Source organism: Uranotaenia lowii, chromosome 1, assembly GCF_029784155.1.
Source record: "Uranotaenia lowii strain MFRU-FL chromosome 1, ASM2978415v1, whole genome shotgun sequence".
Lineage (NCBI taxonomy): Eukaryota > Metazoa > Arthropoda > Insecta > Diptera > Culicidae > Uranotaenia > Uranotaenia lowii.
The window spans coordinates 32,671,886-32,693,504 of record NC_073691.1 but is presented as its reverse complement, the minus strand read 5'-3'; the positions used below and the strand labels follow the sequence as shown (position 1 = coordinate 32,693,504).

Here is a 21,619-nt window from a genome sequence, read left to right as displayed (position 1 = left end):
ACTTCTTGGAAAATTTTAATTGGAAAAAATCTTCATGGGGGGGGGGGGGTTAAACCCCTAAAACCCCCCCCGTTCGCACGGCCTTGCCCCCAGGGATCAAGTATCCTCACTCTCCCCTACATAAATAAAAATTACATTTTTAGAGATTTTTTTACCTATAGTTCAAGACTTGGTTGTAACACTTTACAAATAAGATTTTTTATGGAGATCCATAAAAAGTGAAGTTTTCAAATGGTTATTTATCTAAATCGGTGGAAAATTGAATAAGTTATGATAATTTTACTAAAACATAAAAGTTTGCATTTTTGAATAACTCATTGAACCGGCGTGTACTAATTTTAGTGTAGGAAGAATCAGACATGATAAATCTTACTCACTCCAAGCTAAAATTGATCATTAGCTTACCAGAAGGTCACATGCCAAATTTTAGCAAGATTTGGCCATTGGGAGAGGTTGCTTGAGTCTCAACAGCGAATAGGGTTATTTTAATCGGGAGGAGCAAAAAAACAGATTTTTTATTAATAACCTTTATATCATAGACTTATTGCTTTTTATGAATATTTTTAAAAGCCTGAATCAAGACAAATATTTTATTCGTGGACTCCACCACGATTGGACTTAAAACAAAAAAGTTAATGTGATTCAAAGATTGTATGTTGGCCACAAATTGTCGTCCACACGCAATGAGTACATTTAACGCATTGCTTTTTAGACTTATGAAATTAAGCTCTAAAGTTCTCTGAACCTTGGAAAAATGTGAATTTTGTGGCCTCGTATATTTTATCAAAACCTTATGAAAGTTAAGTTGAGCATATAGAAGAAACTCATTCTAAATATATCCCATTTTTGTGTCAAGATTTAAGTTGATTTTTTAGCCTTGAAAAAATCAATTAAAATCGGTTTATTTTTGATATGATCTTTCGATCTTATGAAGTATTTTTTTCTATTCATGCAGAATTTTGATACCAGCTCCATCCAAATTCAAGTTCCAAAATAAATTTCAAATCACTTCAAGAATAAAACATGAATTAAGAGAAAAAATCATTTATTCACGATTTGAAAATTAATTTCTCGATCAGGAAAAAAATATCCATTTTTAATTGAAGAGAATTTATTCAAAACACAAACATGACAGCTGATTTAATTTTATTTGATAAAACGATAAACATATTTTATTTTGTTTCAAAACTGCCAGTGCTCGATTTTTTAATTTGATTTTTATTCATTTTATTTTTTCAGTAATCTTATTAAAAGGTAATGTCTTTACAGATCACAATATTGACTTTATATACTTATAATGAAACTTGTTCAATTCATCATTGAAAACTTATATGTACTGGAAAAGTCCTAGTAGGGATTTGATTTCTTGAACAATCATTAAGAAACTGATAAAAACAAAAATTAAGAACTCCAAGTGCTTTTTTTGAATGCTGAAAACTCCACTATTCGAAAGTTTCAATAATCATTAAAATAATAATAAAATGAAAAAAAAAATTGAGTTCCAAATATGTTGTCGCCGTAAATTTTAATGATGAGCCAAGGAGAAATGATGCAAACAATTTTTATCTTTTTTTTAAAATTAAGTTTCAATGGTTTTTATGAAAATTATTTTTGTTAAACTCCCAAAACTCAGAAATCAGAAACAAAGACATTTTTTTCTAAAAAAAATCTAAAATTTTAATAGTGGGACTGTTCAATTTGGCAAAATTTTCTTAAAAATTAGGAAACATAGTGTAGATGGCAAAAATAAGATTTTGGAAGAAATTTTTTTTCATTTAAAACCATTTTACCATTTTAAAATCTGTATTATATAATTTTAGCTGAACTCGAAGCTTTCGTCAGATTTGGTTTTTAAATCTAGTTTTTGGGATATGAGCGACCACAAAAGTGACACAAAACTATCACTAAAGTATTCTTTTTATAATTTTATCAAAGTTAGATCATGTTTAATGTTCCATAAAATCGTCAATACTAAATGTCCTTTATACCTGTTTAACATTCTTCATCCCTTCAGTGGGACTAGAGTGAGAAATTATGTCATACCCAATCATGCAAGCACATATTATAATTGCACATTTTTTGTCAGTGGTGTAGTTCTTTGGTATTCACTTCCAACTTCAACGAAAAATATTTTAAATTTTAGCGCATTCAAGAAGCAATGTTCAATACTATTTAGCAGTGTTCGGCATCGCTAACTGAAATGTTAGCGGCGCTAATTAGATCGCTATTTCGGTCAAAGTTAGCGATCGTTAATTAAAACCGCTATATATTGCGTTGAAGTTATCGATCTATAATAAAGCGCTAATCGCTAATCGATAGTAGAAAGTTTTGAAAATGCTAAGCAAAACACAAATTTTGCAGCCATCTTTAATTATAATATTGACTAGAAAAGTTGTTAAATGATATCAATAGGGACAGCTTACGAACTTATTTTGTAATATTTCTGTCCATATCAGTTGCGTCAGTCCACTTTTAGTTTTAGTTAGAGTATTTGGTAGAAAGTAAAAGGAAAAAAATGAATCAAATTTGTCAAAATATTCACCCGTTTGTTAATTTTTTTACATCAGTTAATGCAAAGATTCTCTTTAGGTAGATGTTTTGTTTTGTCCGAAATAGTTTTTCATCTTTTTTTTTACATTAATACTCAAAAGATTGATTGATTTATTGACTTATTTTGTTCTGGAAATCTCATTTTTTTACAACTTTTTCATCTCTTTTATATTCGAAGAAGGCTTATGCTTAAGACATAAATTCAAATGAAGACAATTCAAAAAGATTCTTGTTCCTATGATTCCAATCAAAATCGAAATCGAATAGCAGCTTCTGAAATCAATCTTTAACGAAAATTAAAATACCTGATCGGATTCAAAATTTTAAATCTGAATGATGCCGAATTTATGATCTATAAGTCTATGGCAAAATTAATACTTCAAAGAGGTAGCGTTCTTCACTTAGCGGAACTAAAAATTAGCGGAACTTTCTTATCCGCTAGCTGAAGAAAAATATAGCGAGAAAATTAATTCGCTAACCGAAAGCGGACTAAATAGCGATTAGCGGATTAGCGTTTTTGTGCCGGATACTGCTATTTAGTTAAATAAAAAAAACAATCAGAGAAATTCAGCGAATAATCGAAAATAGAGAAGCAAACCATTGTAAATTTGATAGTGCATTCCATCAATACTTTAAAGCCATTGTGGCATTAAAAAAGACAATTGTCTTACGCCGCTTTTGTTAAATATATTAAACTAAACTAAAGTGACACAAAATGTCATAAAATTGACACAAAAATGTCTCGAAAATGTCACAAAAATGTCAGACTTAGGTCACGAAGATGGCTCAAAAATGTCACAGAAAGGCAAAAAAATGTGATCGAATTGTCACAAAAGTGACAGAAAAATGTCCCAAAAATGTTATAAAAATGACTTATAAATGTTACAAAAAGGTCACAAAGATGTCACAAAATTGTCTACAGTTTCACAAAAGTGATTCTAAAGTGACACAAAAATGTCCCAGAAATGTAACAAAAATGTCAAAAAAACGACAAAATATGTCCCAAAAATGTAACAAAAATGTCACGAAAATGCTACAAAAATACCAACAAAAATTCACATGAGTTTTTAAAAAACGCTAATGAAGTGCACAAAAATTTCATAAATATGGCACATCAATGTCACAAAAATGTCACAAAATTGTCTTAAGTTTCGCTTGAATGAAACTAAAGTGACACAAAAATGTAACAAAAAGGGCACATAAATGTCACAAAAAGTCATAAAAATGTCACAAAAATTTCACTGACATTTCACAAACAAGTTACCAAAATGTTACAAAAGTGGCACAAAAATGACAGAAAAATGTCACTAATGTGTAGCAAATAAATGTCAATAAAACGTCACAATAACGTTTCAAAAATGCCATAAAAGTTTAAAAAAATATTACAAAACTGTCCCAAAAATGTCATTCTATGTGCCGATAATTTGATGATTGTGATCTAAAGATTTTAGCTTCCTGAGCTCAAAGTTTTTGTCAGATTTCTTTTCTTTTTTCGCAGAAGTTAAAATTTCTAGCGGGCTTCTAGAAAGTTTATCATTGCTTAAAATCTTTTTTTTTTATTTATAAATGATGTCTACCTGTTTTCAAAAGTTATTTAAATAACAAAAGCTGATAGGAGAAAAATCAATAATTGAGATTTGGCAACCGAGTTAATCAAAAATTAGCCCTTAAATTCTGTGTACCTCGAAAAAATGTGAATTTTGTGGCCTTTTGAAAGCAAAACCCTTTTAAATGTGGAATTGAACACTAAGAAGCACAAGAAACACAAAACAAAATTGAGGCTAAATTTTTTAAATAAAAAAAAATTTAAAATAAGATTTTTCATTTCTTTCATACATCAATTGTTGCAAATTTGTTACTTTATGAAACGAAGGGTTAAATTTGAGTTTTTCTATGCAAAACTTGCAACGGTTTTATTCCAGTGAACTCATACAGCGCCGATCGATAATGTGATTTTCTTCATGAGAAATATTTTTTTGAAGAATATTGCATTTCAGCGTAAACTTGTAATATGTGCTAGCATAATAATATGACTCGTAAGCTAAAAATTTTGCCTCTCATGCTCTCATATACATATGTCCGGAAACTTTTTGCCGACCATTTCCTCAGAAAAGCACATCCGCTTTATTACGCAAGTGAAAGCCACTGGGAAATTAACTGCCGTTCTTACAGTTCAGTGCTTACTCCACAAGAGGGTTGGAATTAAATTTAAGTTTCCATTCAGAATATTCCAGCACGTGTGTGCGACCTGTCCTGTTTATATCTTTCCTTTTCGGAGCTGGGAAGAAAGTAAAGCACCCACATACAAAAAAAAGGTGTGATAGTGTTGCTCCCTTCCTTTGACATTTTCGTAGTTTAAGCTCCGTCACCTTTTTCTGGTTTTTAGGCAAACCCTTCTTCCTATACCACCTATTCAAGGGGTACTAGTTTTTGAAAAATGGTGATACCCCTTTTTTCTAGGGGTTTTGCTCGAAATCTCACCACTAAGCTGGATGAAAACCACACAATAGATTTCCCGTTCCCAAACCTGGGAAATTTTGGGACAGGATTTTTAATGACGACGTTCCCTGAATTTGGTAAAACGGTCTACCTTCTCCTGTCCTGTAAAATGTATAGTTTCGATGTTCTCTAACGTGAAGGTGGAAAGGCTTTGGAATAAAAAGGAAAGCTGCCCCATAAAATGTCGGTTCCGATTTTTTGACACCCGCCTCAGAGTGGCTAATAATTAATGCTGAAAAATGAGGTTCGCCCTCGACTACATAATAGGATCAAATAATGGGACAGATTAACTTTTTGCTGAACGGTGATTTTTTGCACGTAAAATTAATTTCCACTGCTTGGTTTTACAGTAGGTAAATCTAATGTTTTTGTTATTCCTTATTTTTTCTATTTCCTAATTTTGTCATTCAATCACATCCTGCGTTTAAGAGTTTTTTTTTTTCCCTTTGAAACAACATTCGTTCTTCTCAATTATTTCCAATTGACACATAGGTATATCAACGTCTGTTTAAAACACAGAAAAACCGAAATTTTGTTGCATGTGTTTCAATAACTGTTCATTAGACCGCTTCAAAAAATGACTTTTTGCTCCCATATGTTTTTTCGATGCCTTTTGGGTCACCAAGCATCAGTGTAAAATTTGAGATGATTTGGTTGATTCCTGAGTAAGCGTTTCAATTTTGTATGGAAATTTGTATAGAAGAAGATATTTTTGCACATTAAATCATCCAGAAAATTAAAAAAAGCTTGAAATAAAGACGGTCTTTGATTTCTGGTTTCGACTATTGTTAAGCTTCAATTTTTGCTAACATGACAATCAGGTAAGAATTTCATGAAAAAAGTTATAACTATTTCAAAATAAAAAATCTGAACCCATTGAATAGTATTTAAAAATTACAGACTTTGCTTGCTAGAGCAGTTAAAAATTGCATGAAATGTTTTTACAAAAGTTATATAAATCAATAAATTCTCTCGCAATGCAAAAAAGTTTTTTTGAGGTTTTTTATTTCCATCCTACGGTTACACAGCTTTCAAATAAGTTTCAATATTTTTGTATAACATCGAATAACTGTTCACATGAATGGTACTGCAAGAATCAAAGAACATTTTTCATTCAAAGTTGATTTTTTTGGAACTTTCAGTACATCTCTGGCGATTTTTGAATGGCAAATTTTGTTTTGCCATATAAATTTCCATAAAAAATTAAAACTCGTTGCGCTAATTCAGGACTGAATGAATCGCTTCCAAATTTTTTATTGCTGTTTCTGGCAGCAAAAACAATAAAAAAAAGTTATGGGAGGTGTAAAAATTTAAGAATTTGAAATTTCCATACAAAGCTTGCAGCGGTCTACTGTCCATCACCTGAAGTGTTTGTGATATGGCGTTTGAATTTTTAGTTCAATTCATCAGTTTTGAGCTAAATTATTCCTTTGTAAATAAAGAACTAAATTCCTTTCAATAAATGATTTAATTTTTTTCCTATAATATTTATTTATAATAATTTATATCACAAATTTGCTGAAGACTGCAATCGGCTTTGACATACACTCTAATAAAGATCTAAGATTTCTTCTTGTATGTCCTTTCAATAAATTTCATTTTACTTTTTTCACTAAACGAAGAAAAAAACAACAAATATCAATTGTTACTATTTACTCAAGAGACAAAAATACTCGCGATCTTCGAAAAAGTTGAGTTTTGATTAAAACCATTATTTTACGTTGAGTTTACCTCCGTTTTGAAAAAATGGATCTAGTTTTTGAATGAATTTTTGTTGATTCTTAAGTTAATCCTAAAATCTTAAAAACGAGAGTCATAGACATGTCAGAAAAATTGCACAGAAATGACACAAAAATTTCACAAAACTGTAAAGAAAATGTTACTATAATGTTACCAAAATGTTACAAAAATTTCACAAAAAAGTTACTAAACTGTCACAAAAATGTCACAAATGCATCACAAAAATGTCACAAAGATGTCAAAGAAATTTCACAAAAATGTTACAAAAATGTTACAAATATAATTTCACAAAATAGCCACTATAAGACCTTAAAACTTTTAAAATATGTTAGAAAATAGTCACAAAAATCTCACAAAGATGTTAAAAATTTTCAGAAAAGTCTCCCAGAGTGTCTCAAAAATTGCACAAAAATGTTAACAAAAACGTCACAAAAATGAAACGAAAAAGTCTCAGAAATTTCATAAAATTGTCACAAAAAGTAAAAAAAATATATCGAAAAAGTTTCACTAAAAATGTTATTAAAGCGCGACAAAAATGTCACAAAAAACAAAGAAAATGTCACAAAAAGGGCAATTAAGTCACAAAAATGTCACAAAAATACTTCAAAAATGTCTCAAAAATGTCACAAAACCGCAAAAACGTTTCACTTCAGTGCTACTAAAGTGTCCTCAAAATGTCACAAAACTGACCCAAAAATGTCACTTAAATGTCAAAAAATGTCACAAAAATTCAAAAAATTACCATAAAATGTCAAAAAAATATTACAAATTCACACAAAAATGTCACAAAAATTCCACAAAATTGTCACAAATATTTCACGAAAATGTTACAAAAATATCTCCAAAATGTTACAAAACTGTCATTAAAGTGTTGCAAAAATAATACAAAGATGTCACAGAAATTTCACAAAAATGTTATCAAAATGCCACTAGTATTTGAAAAAAATATCACAAATGTGAAAAATGTGTTACAAAAAAGTAATAAAAATGTCACAAATATTTAATAAAGATGTCAAACAAATGACATCAAATGACATCAACAAAAATATCACAAAATGGCACAAAAGTGTCACAAAAATGTCTCAAAAATGCCACAAAAACTCCCAAATATTTTACAAAAATGTAACAAAAATGTCTCCATGATGATACAAAAACATCACAAAAATATCACAAAAATGTTACAAAAATTTCCCAAAAATGTCACAAAAATTTCATAAAAATGTCACAGAAATGTCACAAAAATGAAACAAAAAGGTATCAGAAATCTTATAAAAGTGTTACAAAAATGTCACAAAAGGTAAAAAAAATACAACAAAATTGAAGAAAAAGTTTAACTAAAACGTTATTAAAGCGTCACAAAAATGTCACAAAAATACCACGAAAATGTCACATAAAGGGCACAAAATACTCCAAAAACGTTTCAAAAATGTCACAGAACTTAAAAAAAATTTCACTTAAGTGCTTCTAAAGTGTCCTAATAATGTGACAAAAATGACCCAAACATATCACTAAAATGTCACAAAAATTGCAAAAATTTCACTAAAATGTCACAAAAAGGTAACAAAAATGTCACAAAAATGTCACAAAAAAGGTCACAAAAATTTAACAAAAATAACCACAAAAAGTAATGAAAACTGCAAATTAATATCTCAAATATGCCACGAAACTTTCAACAAATTGTCTCAAATATATTACGAAAATGTCTCCAAAATGACTTAAAAATTTCGAAAAAATGTCACACAGATGAGGCAGAAATTTCACAAAAATGTTACTAGGATGGCACAAATATTTCACAAAAATGTCAAAAAAATGTAGCAAAAATGTCACAAAAATTGCACAAAAATGTTACAAAAATATCAAAAAATATCACACAGATGTCATGAAAATTTCATAAAAATGTCTCAAAAATGTCACAACATATAAAAAATTTAAAAAATGTCTCAAAAATTTCACAAAATTGTCAAAAAGGTCACAAAGATACAGCAAAATTGTCAAAAAGCTTAATAAAAATGTCACAAATGTCACAAAATAATCACGAAAATATCACGGAAAACCAAAGAAATGTTACAAAATACCCCAAAATGTTGCATAAACGTCACAAAGATGTCACAAAAAAGTCAAAAACGGTTCACAAACATGACACAAAAATATCAAAAAAATGTCACAAAAATTGCTCAAAAATAAATGTCACTATCACTTTCTCAAAAATGGCACATGTCGTCTCAATAATTTAACAAAATTGTCACAAATATTTTGAAAAAATGTTTCCTAAATGTTACCAAACTACCATAAGAATGTCACAAAACTGTCACACAGATGTAACAGAAAATTCACAAATTTTTTACCAAAATGTCACAAAATAGACACAAAAATATCACAAAAAAGTTACGAAACTTGCACAAAACTACCACAAAAATGTCACAAGACTATCTCAAAAATGGCATGTAAATGTAACCTAAATATCTCAAAAATTCCACAAAATTGTCACAAATAGTTTGAATTTTTGACATAAAATGTCTCTAAAATGTCACAAAAATGTCATCAAAATGTCGCAAAAATGTCGCACAGATGTCACAGAAATTTCACAAATCTTTTATCAAAATGTCACAGACATTTCACAAAAATGTCACAAAAATTTTACAAAAATGTCACAAAGATACAACAAAATGTCAAAAAGCTTCACTAAAATGTAACTAAAGTGTCACAAAAATGTCGCAAAATAATCACAAAAATGTTACAAAAAGGCAAATAAATGTCATTAAAATACCCCAAAAATGTTACAAAAATGTCACAAAAACGTCAAAATCTTTTCACCAAAGTGCTATTTAAGTGTCACAAAAAAGCCACATAAATGTCACAAAAGTTTCACAAAAAGGCACATAAATGTCACAAAAACACCACAAAAATATAACATAAAGGTCACAAAAATGACATGAATGACACAAAAATGACACAAATAATATAAAAAATGGCACAAAATTTTAACAAAAATGTCACAGATAAAAAAAAAGTCAGACTAAAGAGACAAGTTTGATCGTATTGGTATTAAGCTTAGCCCCCTATCGTTTGTTTATGATTTTTAACGCTTTTCTGAAGCATCCCAAATTTGATGCCCGGTTAACAGAATCTATGAAACGGTGTCATAATTCAACGATTGCACATTTTAATTTCCCATAACACTTTTTGGCTTGAACAATGCATACATAAAGAAGAGTTAAATAAAATTAAAGGTTCTATATAATGCAAGTTTGAGTTATTTAACATTAAAAGATTGATTTTTATTTCAATTTCTAACTTTCGAAAAATAAGTCCTAGAAGTTGCCATTTTTTTGCAGGTTTTAAAATGTTAATAAGGAATTTGAAGATTTCATTCAAATAGAAACTTTGTATATTAACTAAAACTAGAAAGTAGTTAGTTGATTTTTTTTCAACCACAAGCATGATCATTTAAGGCATTGGTAGAAAAGTAAGAGGTAAAGTTGGCGGTTCAATTCAGATTTTTTTTCTACACTTATAAATTAACTTTTTAAGATATTAGTTTGAATCTTCAATATAAATAATATCAAACAAAAATGCACTAAAATATGTTTTCAGCTTAATTTAATCTTGAAAATAAAATACAAGTTCACAAAATATTATCATTTAAATTTTTTTCCTGTTTATAACCCTGTGAAATTTAATTTAAAAAAAAAATAAAATCTAGGATTTAAAAAAAATTAATTTCATTTATTTTTGAGATTTCTTGAGTTTTGTGCTCAGAACAGACTCTGATTGAATATGAAATTTAAATTTTGAATTCAGTATCAAAATTATAAAACTTTGATCGCTTGTAATTTGAATCCTAAATGAAATTCTCACATCGATATTTTAATCTTGATTCTAGAACTTAACTTCGAGCTGAACCAGAAGTTTTGATTTTGATTTCGAATCTGAGTACTGCTTTTTGAACCTGAGTTCGAGATCTGACTTCCGATTTTAAGAAATAGATTTTTGAATCTATGTCCTAGATAATAATTCATACTACATCATTATGAGCCAAAAAGCGAAATTTTGATCAGAATTACAATCAGAAATCTCTTATTGGTACATATTCTGAATTTTTGGCTTTCAACGTGAATTCTTTCTTCAGTCATTCATTCAAATTTCGTCTTGTAAATCTGAATAAAAATTACGAATAATGAAACTGTTTAAGATTTTCCAAATCAAGATCACCATAATGAATCTTTTTGTAAACTGCATATGAATTTAAGGTCAAAATTTCAAATATTAAAAATGGTTTGTAATGTTCAATATTTTCTTTTTTTTCCGAAACGATTAGTTTCGAATAAAGAAGTTTGAAATGCAAAACCAAGATTCAAATCAGACATTTTAACCAATGATGATCAAAACTGAAGTCCAGTAACAATAGTCTTGATGCAGAGTCTGAATTCTTATCACCGACAATTAATTTCAATGTCTTTAAAAAAATTTGGAACCACACACCACAATTTTTTTTCAATATGCGCCGATATCGAAAACTTAAAATAAAAATCATGAAGAAAAAAGTTTGTAAACAACCAAAATCAATTTTTGCTCCTTAAAACCTAATGTATAAGCCGTTTTAAATAAACAAATTAAAAAAATTAAGAAGAAAAACACTTGACTATTGTTTATCAGTCAATTTTAAATCATATTTCAAACTTTCAAAAATTAATGCACATTAATTTTGATAAAATGTACTCAAAAAATTTAGACGCAATTATATAATTTTAATGACTTAATTTAAATTTTCGTTTGATTTTGTAAATAAAGAGCAAAACTCGGGCACAATCTGGGCGATTTGGCAAGCGTAGTCTTATCTTATTTAAAATCGATATTCGGGACAAAATTTCCATCAAAAAGTTAGAATTTTTTTGAAAACTGTCGTAGAATTATTGGCCTTGGATAAGATTTCGAGGTTTTGGCTTTAGTTCTACTGTTAGTTCTGAGTCGAAATTGTTTCTCTTAAATCATTTTAGTCGTTCATCTAAACTTGGTTGGGAATTTGTAATTTTTAGTCTTGAGAAGAACATGTTGCATGGTATTTTTTATCCTCATGAGAGGGGACAAAAAGTTTTAAATACACTGCTAACTTTGAAAATTCGTCATAAATTCTTTGCTTGGTATTTTATAAACCTTAAGATGAGAAAATGTGCCAAATTACGTCAACTTTGCAACCCTCATTTAACAATAAATCTGGTGTGATTTAAACAATTTCAACGATTCATTGATTGAAAAGAAAGTTTTTACACAACTTTTTTGAAATTTTTATGAGGTCAGGATCTTAATAAATTTCAAAAAATACATCCTAACGTGCACCGTATAGCTTCTAACTTCAGCTTTCTTGTTAATTTTTTTGCTTTCCGTAGCTGATCTATCGTCTTTTTTCCAAAGCATTTTTTTCCAGATTTTTTTTCTTAGACTTTGAGTAACGATAAACTGAAGTGTTGTAGGTGAATATTGTCTGAGAATTATATTTGAGTTACGTTACGAGGTTTCAAAACTATAAATTTTGTAAAAATTGGTTGAAAAAAAAGAGAGATATATTTGTTTAAGTCAGGAGTCGAATTGACTCCAGACACTGTAACGGGTTAAAATTTCAAGGGCGGATGAAGGTTCAGAAATCAAAATTCTTGATTTCAATGAATGTTTTAAGGTGTCTGTTAAGTTGTGTTGATTTTCAATATAAAGGTAAACAATTATAATAATTTTGTAAGTAAAACAACCGAAAACTATTCAAACTGAATTACTTTCCCAAACACCAGAAAAAATAATCTACGTTGAATCACTGAATACCCGCATTCATAACAATAAACGTCCTGAACTGGGAATATATATCGGGAAAATATTCACCGAATGTTAATTTATTCACGGTCCTGTTTTTGCCATTGAAAGTCGTCGAACAAAAGAGAAAACCATTTCGGTCACAACCAAGTCAAACGGAATCCCCAAAGGTTTGCTTCATATTGACCCTCCCTTCTTCGCCCTTTTCCCATTTCGTGACTCAAGATGGTCCATTTCAACCTGAGGAAAAAGAAAGGTCCGTTACCGGAGCAAGGTATCCTTACTGTCCGACGACGACGATTTCGAAGGAAGTGGACCCCCATTTCCTCCCAAAAAGAGGAGCAACCAGCATCCGAAATTCGTTCACTGCTCTCGATTACTTTTACTTCCATTCGCTTCATCATGTTTTGGAAGAATGGGGGGATGAAATACCAAAATACTACATCCTCTCGGGAAAAAGACGCTGGCTGCCGGGCTGACGATGAAAGGAAACTACAACTACTACTATGTAAGAAACGTATAGGAAACAAGCAAAGGAGGAAAAACACAACTAACATCAAGAGTAGCCCGCCAGCCTGGAGCCAAGGCAAGATTTCACAGTTACCCACTTTTCGGAGAGACGACGATGCTTAAGTTGCCCTTACTTGCCCTGCCCTAGAGATGATACTTTGGCTGGAGATGTTCCCCAGAAGAAAATCTTGTGTTTTATGGCTGTCAGGGAATTTGGAGATGTTTTGGTATTTTAGGAGAACATGAACATACTCTTTTAAAAAAATAATCAAATGACTTTATATTTAGAACAATGTAGGTATCAGACGAGAAGAAAACCCCAATAGTATTTATGAAGAATATTGTAATTTTTTTTTCAAATCCTTCTTTAAAAAATTAAGCCAAATGGGGAGCAAATATGTTAAGATATCCAAATGACCCCGAGCTCCTCAACTGGTACCAACGAGGACTATATACCTCTGAAGACGCTAGCTTCTTTTTTTCAACGGAAATGTACAGATCATGCCACCAAAATTTTTGAAGGTTCAACCACTTTGCTTTTTTCCTAGACATCCTAGGAACAAACAGAAGCAAGGAACCGAAGCTGAGCGCCCCAAAACGAAGGTATTCATTTCGATGCTCCCCAAATAGTGTTCTCACTCCTTTCTTTTTCGAATTTTTTTTTTCCCGTTCCTTGAGATGAGTGAACGGAAAGTATAAAATAAAAGTGCACACGCCACTCGTAAAAGTTACGAGCAATACTTATTCATATATTCACCACATCTATGCACAGGAATCTATCCGTAGCGGGAAATGATTGTGAGATTTTTTTCCAGTGCTTTCGTCTTCCATCCTTGGCCACAAGTTATTTTATGGTTAGCCAGATACACGTGTGATGTTTCCGGTAGCAGTTCGAAAGGTGGAGATTTTTCTCAAGTGATCACAAAAATGTCAAAAATGACAAAACTGACAAAAATGGCAAAAAGGACAAAAATGACAAAAACAATAAAAATGACAAAAGTGACAAAAATGACAAAAATGACGAAAATGACAAAAATGACAAAAATGACAAAAATGACAAAAATGACAAAAATGACAAAAATGACAAAAATGACAAAAATGACAAAAATGACAAAAATGGCAAAAAGGACAAAAATGACAAAAACAATAAAAATGACAAAAGTGACAAAAATGACAAAAATGACAAAAATGACAAAAATGACAAAAATGACAAAAATGACAAAAATGACAAAAATGACAAAAATGACAAAAATGACAAAAATGACAAAAATGACAAAAATGACAAAAATGACAAAAATGACAAAAATGACAAAAATGACAAAAATGACAAAAATGACAAAAATGACAAAAATGACAAAAATGACAAAAATGACAAAAATGACAAAAATGACAAAAATGACAAAAATGACAAAAATGACAAAAATGACAAAAATGACAAAAATGACAAAAATGACAAAAATGACAAAAATGACAAAAGTGACAAAAATGACAAAAATGACAAAAATGACAAAAATGACAAAAATGACAAAAATGACAAAAATGACAAAAATGACAAAAATGACAAAAATGACAAAAATTACAAAAATGACAAAAATGACAAAAATGACAAAAATGACAAAAATGACAAAAATGACAAAAATGACAAAAATGACAAAAATGACAAAAATGACAAAAATGACAAAAATGACAAAAATGACAAAAATGACAAAAATGACAAAAATGACAAAAATGACAAAAATGACAAAAATGACAAAAATGACAAAAATGACAAAAATGACAAAAATGACAAAAATGACAAAAATGACAAAAATGACAAAAATGACAAAAATGACAAAAATGACAAAAATGACAAAAATGACAAAAATGACAAAAATAACAAAAATGATAAAAATGACAAAAATGACAAAAATGACAAAAATGACAAAAATGACAAAAATGACAAAAATGACAAAAATGACAAAAATGACAAAAATGACAAAAATGACAAAAATGACAAAAATGACAAAAATGACAAAAATGACAAAAATGACAAAAATGACAAAAATGACAAAAATGACAAAAATGACAAAAATGATTTAAAATTTAAAATAGCAAACCAATGGATGACAATGGATTAAGGACTTCATTAATTTTGACCAAGAAAACAGCATATTTTAAAGCATAAACTATAAAAAAAAACATTAAAAATACAGAAAATCACATGTTACAACACTTAACCACAAAATAACTTAAAATTAAAAATTCAAATATTTTTTCATAGAATTGCGATTAATTTTACGGATTTACTTGATCTAGATTCGAGCATTTAGAAAGTGCTGAAAATGGTACAAACTTCCAAAAGTCGTAACAAAGGTCTAACAAATGTTGCAAAAGTGATTTAAAGATTTTTTCTCTAAAATGTAAAAATGTTGAAAAATTGTCACAAAGAGTATAAAAGTATTTCACAAAAATGCCGTCGGGATGAATGATTGAAATGTTAATCAGAATCCCGTAAAAATGTGTCCTGGATATATAAGGTTCAAAAACGGAATCAAAAAAATTCTCATTATTCCATCAACACAGTTGTTTAAATTTGATTCGTGATTATAGGAGAATTCGAATAAATGTACAATAAGAGGTAATTATTCAGCTTACAGAAGGATGAATTTAATAATAAAATTGTCATAATGAAAACTAAATTATCGCATATTCGGATTCCCATTGTCTCACTCCAAATAAACTATTAGCAATATTCGTGTTTATTTTTTCAATCTTGGCAAAATCCAAAGTCCAATAATCGAAACAAAAAACGTAAACATCAATTCGGTAAACGAGTTACATATTGACAAAAATTGGATTGATACAATACTATACTATACTATACTTAGTCGATTTGGGTTCATCGATTGAATATCTCTAACCCTGGGGTTTCAAAACCTTCGTTTTGCCTCAAAACTCAACCAAGATTTTTTGCAGCATTTTGAAGTAATGTTTACATGAGAAAATTTTAACTTTTAGGTTTGTATGGGGAAACTGCAGATTTTGTTTTGAAAAATCGACATCATATTTGTTTCTTCTGGGGAATCTAAGCTGTTATCAAACACCAAGGTGAGAAATTTATTAGCTATTGAATAAGGGTATGTCTTTTGGCATTGAAAATTAATCAATTCAAATCAACGAGAATATCTTCGTGAAAATGAAAGTAGAATTGACATACAAATTGACAATACAAGGAAATCGAAGTATAATAGTTTTGAAAAAGTATAGAAGATGGCGTTTTATATTGGGTGAAAAAACTGAAAAATAAAACAAATTTATTGAATCAGGATTCCGGAAAAGTTCACTAAGATTATGCTTACTCAAATAAAATATAGATAAGAAGAATATTTGGTAAGGCTAGCCACTTAAAAGTAGATCATTTTTAAATCGAAATAAGGTCATAATGTAGGGCATGAAAGCTTCGGAGCAACCATATTTCCATCCCGGTCTTACTTCTCCTTAATAATCAGATCTTACGGGGTAATGTATGGTGTACATTTGCAAGCTTTTCTCACAAAAATGCAAAAGAATACAGGGTGATTGGATTAGAAAGTGCTCAACCTTAATTTGCCGTTTTTTTCTTATCATTCTTATAGAAAAAATTGAACCCCCCTTTTTTGTAGGTGTGTGTGTGTGTGCAATGATGCTTCTGTTCGGATTTTGACATTAGATTCAGGTGGTTTTTTGTCAAAAATCGGGACACCGCGGAGTAAAACTCAGGATTTTTCAGAATACCACTAGACTCATGGAAATGCTTTGCAGCTCTTATAAGATTGCATAAATAAAGGCGAAATTCAGGTGCTGAAGACGCCTCAATTTATGCAAAAAAAAGAGACCAGCTTCTTGGCTGGACTGCAGTTTCAGCTAGAAGCGACCATGAGGCAAAAAAAGTAGTGTAAAATAGTTATTTTCAAATGAAATTAGGGCAAGACTAATGACCATATAAAATCAAAAATCTCATCAATAGGGACTTTAAAAATTCCAAAAAACAGATTAAATGATTAATTCGAAATCGGTTTTTAACAAGGATTCAAAAGCTATAAGCAAGCAAGAAAATATTGTTTTTTTTATATTTCGGGTCTTGTTTTAATTTATTAAGTCCTGAGGTCCAATGTTTTGGTTCAAACACAATCCATGTTTTTGCAGCTTTTTAACAATAAAAAACTCAAGGTCAAATAAGAGTCGGGCTTCCAAACTCAAACACCTGTAATTTTTGGTGCCCTGGGCCGAATCTCTCGAAGTTTTGAAATTTTGAGACAAATAAGTTAAATTTATATTCTTAAATATTGAACTTCATGTTTGAATTTCATAAGCCTTTATTTCAAATCCAAGAAAAAGTAAATTATTTTGAGAAAAAGGATACTCTAATGGCTATACTCATTTAAGGATAAATTTATCAAAAATCTGAAATAAGACTTATAGAATAACTTATTCTGAATAAGGCACAAACGTTGATAAGAACAAGTTTTATATGCATGGATAATTGATTCTAAAACAATACGAACAATCAAGGCACGGAAGATTGATTCTTCTGGTAGATTATCTGGTAAATCTCTGGTTTTTAAAGGTAAAATGTTGTCAGTTCGTGAGGAAGTAATTCAAAATAGTAACTTTAGTGACAAATTTTCAAAAAAGTAACAAGTGAGTAACCAGCTTAAAAAGTGACAAAGTTACTAAAAAGTGACTGTACGGACGCAGGATTCCGCTGTTAGTGTCCCACGAAATTGGGTCCCAAACGGCGTCTAAGGATTCGAAATAGCAGGAACAACTTTGGTCATCAACTTCACCAGCGATGGCGGAGCAGAACAAAGGCCGAGAAGCGAAACGAAATTTTCGGTTGGAGGTTTTCAAAGTGATTTTTATTGAAGCATAAATAAATATAAATGTCACTTGTACATTAGTATTGGAATTCACTTATCACTTTTTCGCCATGTTTTTTCTCACTCTTAAATCTCTGGTGTGAGTGTGCAGTGTTGGCAATTCAATGTTTTGTGTTGTGTGTTGTGTGAAATTGTGTTTGGTGAAATTTATGTTTTATGTGTACTATTTACAACGAATTTCTTCCCTTATGTCTGTTTCACTTAACATTTTTTCGAATTTTCGTATTTCTTCGTATTTTGTTTGTAATTCATTGATGTCTTCGTATTTTATCATTATTATTTGTTGTGGGCCGCTGTTTGTTGTGACTGCGCCGGAACAGTGACCAACTTCTAGCCCTGCAGTTCATATCGAAAAACACCATTTTAATATAATTTTAACCGAAGATTACCATCGGCTTAATGGGTTTAACTTTATTACTGCAGAGATGCTGCAAATAAGTTGGGAATATCGTCCACAATCGCGCACGAAGCTTAAAAACCATTTCGGACTATCGACTGAAAAGAAGGTAGTGGTTCCAAATCGCAACGATAAGCAAAACCTCATGGCAAAAACAAAATCTCGGAAGCTGTATACGACATTGTTGACAAAGTTTGATGGCGTGGTAATAGAGACGAGACCCACGCCAAGGTAGACTTCAGACAGTTTGCTAAACAAAAGTATAACACAGTAATCAAAAGAGGAATGCTGGCAGGCTTAAACTACCGAAATTTGCCAAGAAATATCTCGTTTGGTAAGCTATCTGTTCATAAGGCGGGACCGTCGACCAGGAAATATTTTCTAGCTTTTCGTCTACTAAAATTTTAAAGTTTCTGACTTTGTACCCCAGACAACCAGAAGTCGTATTTTATTTTACAGATTATATCGTATAGAATGTTACTTAAACTCAATTTCGTATATCTGCACCCACTTAATTAATAAGCCGTCATCAATATCGCTCAAGATCAAAGTAGACGGTCTGCCAATCCATAAGAACAGTTCAAAGAACTTTTTGCCGATCTTTGCAACATCCATGAACTGCCGCAAGTTGCCCCAATGGCAATCGGAATAAACTATGGGACCATATTTTTATTCAACTGGCGGAAAATGAGAGCCCTGCACTCAAGTCGCAGAAGACGACCAAATAAGTCGTCAAACTTTCCATATTGTTACGAAAAATGTCGTATATAAAGATATTCCCAATTGCATATTGAGCAAAGACCTGCAAGATTACAACCTCAATCATCTATTTGATGATGTTAATGCTCATAGTATCTCCAAAAAGAATCAGGGTAGTCGTAAATGATTCGCATGACAAATCGTGCAAATCATAATTCAATACTCGACACGAACGCCAAAAGGATGGTAAAGTTTCGATAAAAAAAACTTAAAAAAAGTAATTCAATACAATCCAAGTCAAGAATATGTGTGCTTATTTACCCATATGGCCCCCAAAATGATACGTATATACTGGTTTTGCTGCATAATATACGATATGTTTACTCGTATATTTGCACGTTTGTGATACAAATTCGAAATACCCATCAAATGGTGGTCTGGGAATTATCTGATTTTCTGACTACCTGACTTCTTTCCTTTTTTTGCTCCCGACTTTTTGACTTTTATTTTTTCGATTTTTCTGTATTTTTTAATTATTGCCACCTTTTTATCATTGATGATTTTCAAATAAAATCAGTTTAATGGGTGAGTTTTTATTTTAAGCTGGTATTATTTCAAACACTCCTAAAATTATTTCTTTAAATTATTTAACAAACGCAAAATCATTCTAAAAAAAAATCATGACTTTCTTCTTTTCCTATACACACAGACCTGTGTTACAATTTTTGATAAAGCAATTTATTTATCCTAGCTTATTGCATTTTGCGTATGGATCAATGGCCTTGCTATTCTTTTAAACATCACCTACTAAATGTCGCAAAAACAGACGAAAAAAGAAGAACTTTTGGAGTCACTCTTTTGATCTTGTAAGAAACCCTCAGTTAATGAAAATCACACATCCACTGAAACGGTAAACCAATAATTATTTATTGAAACATTAACTGCCCAAGTAATGATTCATTTTTACAGATCCACCAACACTGTTATCACCATTGAGTTCATTATCACCATTGTAATCATTATCATTAACATCATCATCATCATCATCGGCCATCCCCTCACCATGACTTCGAAGCCAAAGTTCAGCGAGCAAGTGCTAATTAATTGGTCCTTCTTCATAATATAATTGATTTGTTTCCCTCACCATTTCTGGTTACATCGCTGGCCAGAACGAGTTATCTGATTTATTGCGTCCTACTGCAGACCTGTTGAACTTTTTTTTTATATCTCCCGCAACCAATTAAGCTAAGCCACTTGATTATCGTACACATTACGACAGCAAATGAATCCTTCCATGCGGCTTTGATCCGGACAGCTAGGTTCATCGCCAAACATCTGCAGGGCAAATCGTCGATCTTCTTTCAGGAAAGCCAACAGGTTGTCAAACCACTGGCAGTCCCAATTATTGCGTCCTCCGAGGGCAATCTCCCAGGTATTGGGGAATTTTCCCCTTGAATTACCACTAATGACGGTCAATGAGTTGTCATCCACGAAAAATGAGTTTAGATTCGGGAACTCCCAATGAGTTACGTTCAGATCTGTCAGTTGGTTGTCCGATAAAAATAGGGATCTCAACTTGGGCAGGAAGATTGGACCCGTCGCCGTTACACTTTTGATCTGGTTCGACTTCAACGAAAGTACAATCAGCTGTTTGAGATCCTTGAAATCGTCCAATGAAAACGAATCGATGGCGTTCCGATCGGCCTTGAGGGATTCCAACCCCGTTAGAAACTTCATATTAGTCAATGTTGTGAGTCGATTCTGCTTCACGTCCAAATGTGTTAAGCGATAGTCAACGTCTTTTATCTCCAACCGCTGAATCCCACTGTTGGTCAAATCGAGAACCGCAAAACGTTCCGGCTCAATGGGGAATCGTTCCAGCGATCGAGATCCCTCACCGGCAGCCAGATTGGTGATCTTCAGATGAGTGACGTGGTACAAACTGCCATTGAGAAGTCGATCAATATCATCAATGGTTCCGTTTCGGATCCACACCTCTCGATCCTCGTTGAAGCTGGTCCTGGCCAAGACTGCGTCGTCGTAGTTACGGCAATCATCGTGGAACTTCAGGAAACCATCACCGGTAACTTTCAGCTGATGCTGACAGATGTAGATGCGATCGGCGACTGTTAGAGTCACGATCGTTAAGATGACAAGTAATCTGAAGAAAAAAAAATCAAATATTTACCTTAGTATTTAAATCAAAAAAAAAATTCCGTACCTTTTAGTCAGAAAAATCATTCTAAAGCTCAACAGTAAGTAAGTTCTAAGTGAAACTGCACCGATCAAGATATGGATGTCTACTAAGGCACTTCGCCGGCTGCCAGTCTAGGATTGATTCCGGCTGCTGGAGTAACTATTTATAAATATCAACACTCGGCGTTGTTTTATAAATAGCTCACGTGGATGATAACGCCGTGTGGTGGTTCTGGGTGAAAGTTTGTTTAATTGCGGCTAGAGCTCAAAACCGACTCGGTAGATGACTTTTGTTGATAGGATTGATTCCGTAGCTTTGCGACTTCAT

General features: G+C 31.3%; 1 protein-coding gene across 1 annotated transcript; it reads right to left on the bottom strand.

Annotated features, from left to right (window-relative positions):
- Positions 1-19,993: 19,993 nt before the first annotated feature.
- LOC129756250 (uncharacterized) lies at positions 19,994-21,416 on the bottom strand. The gene is made up of 2 exons (XM_055753060.1): positions 21,317-21,416; positions 19,994-21,256 (listed from the first exon to the last, which is right to left on the bottom strand). Exons 1-2 carry the CDS (start codon positions 21,334-21,336, stop codon positions 20,341-20,343), a joined length of 936 nt encoding a protein of 311 aa, XP_055609035.1. The 5' UTR covers positions 21,337-21,416; the 3' UTR covers positions 19,994-20,340.
- Positions 21,417-21,619: the final 203 nt, after the last annotated feature.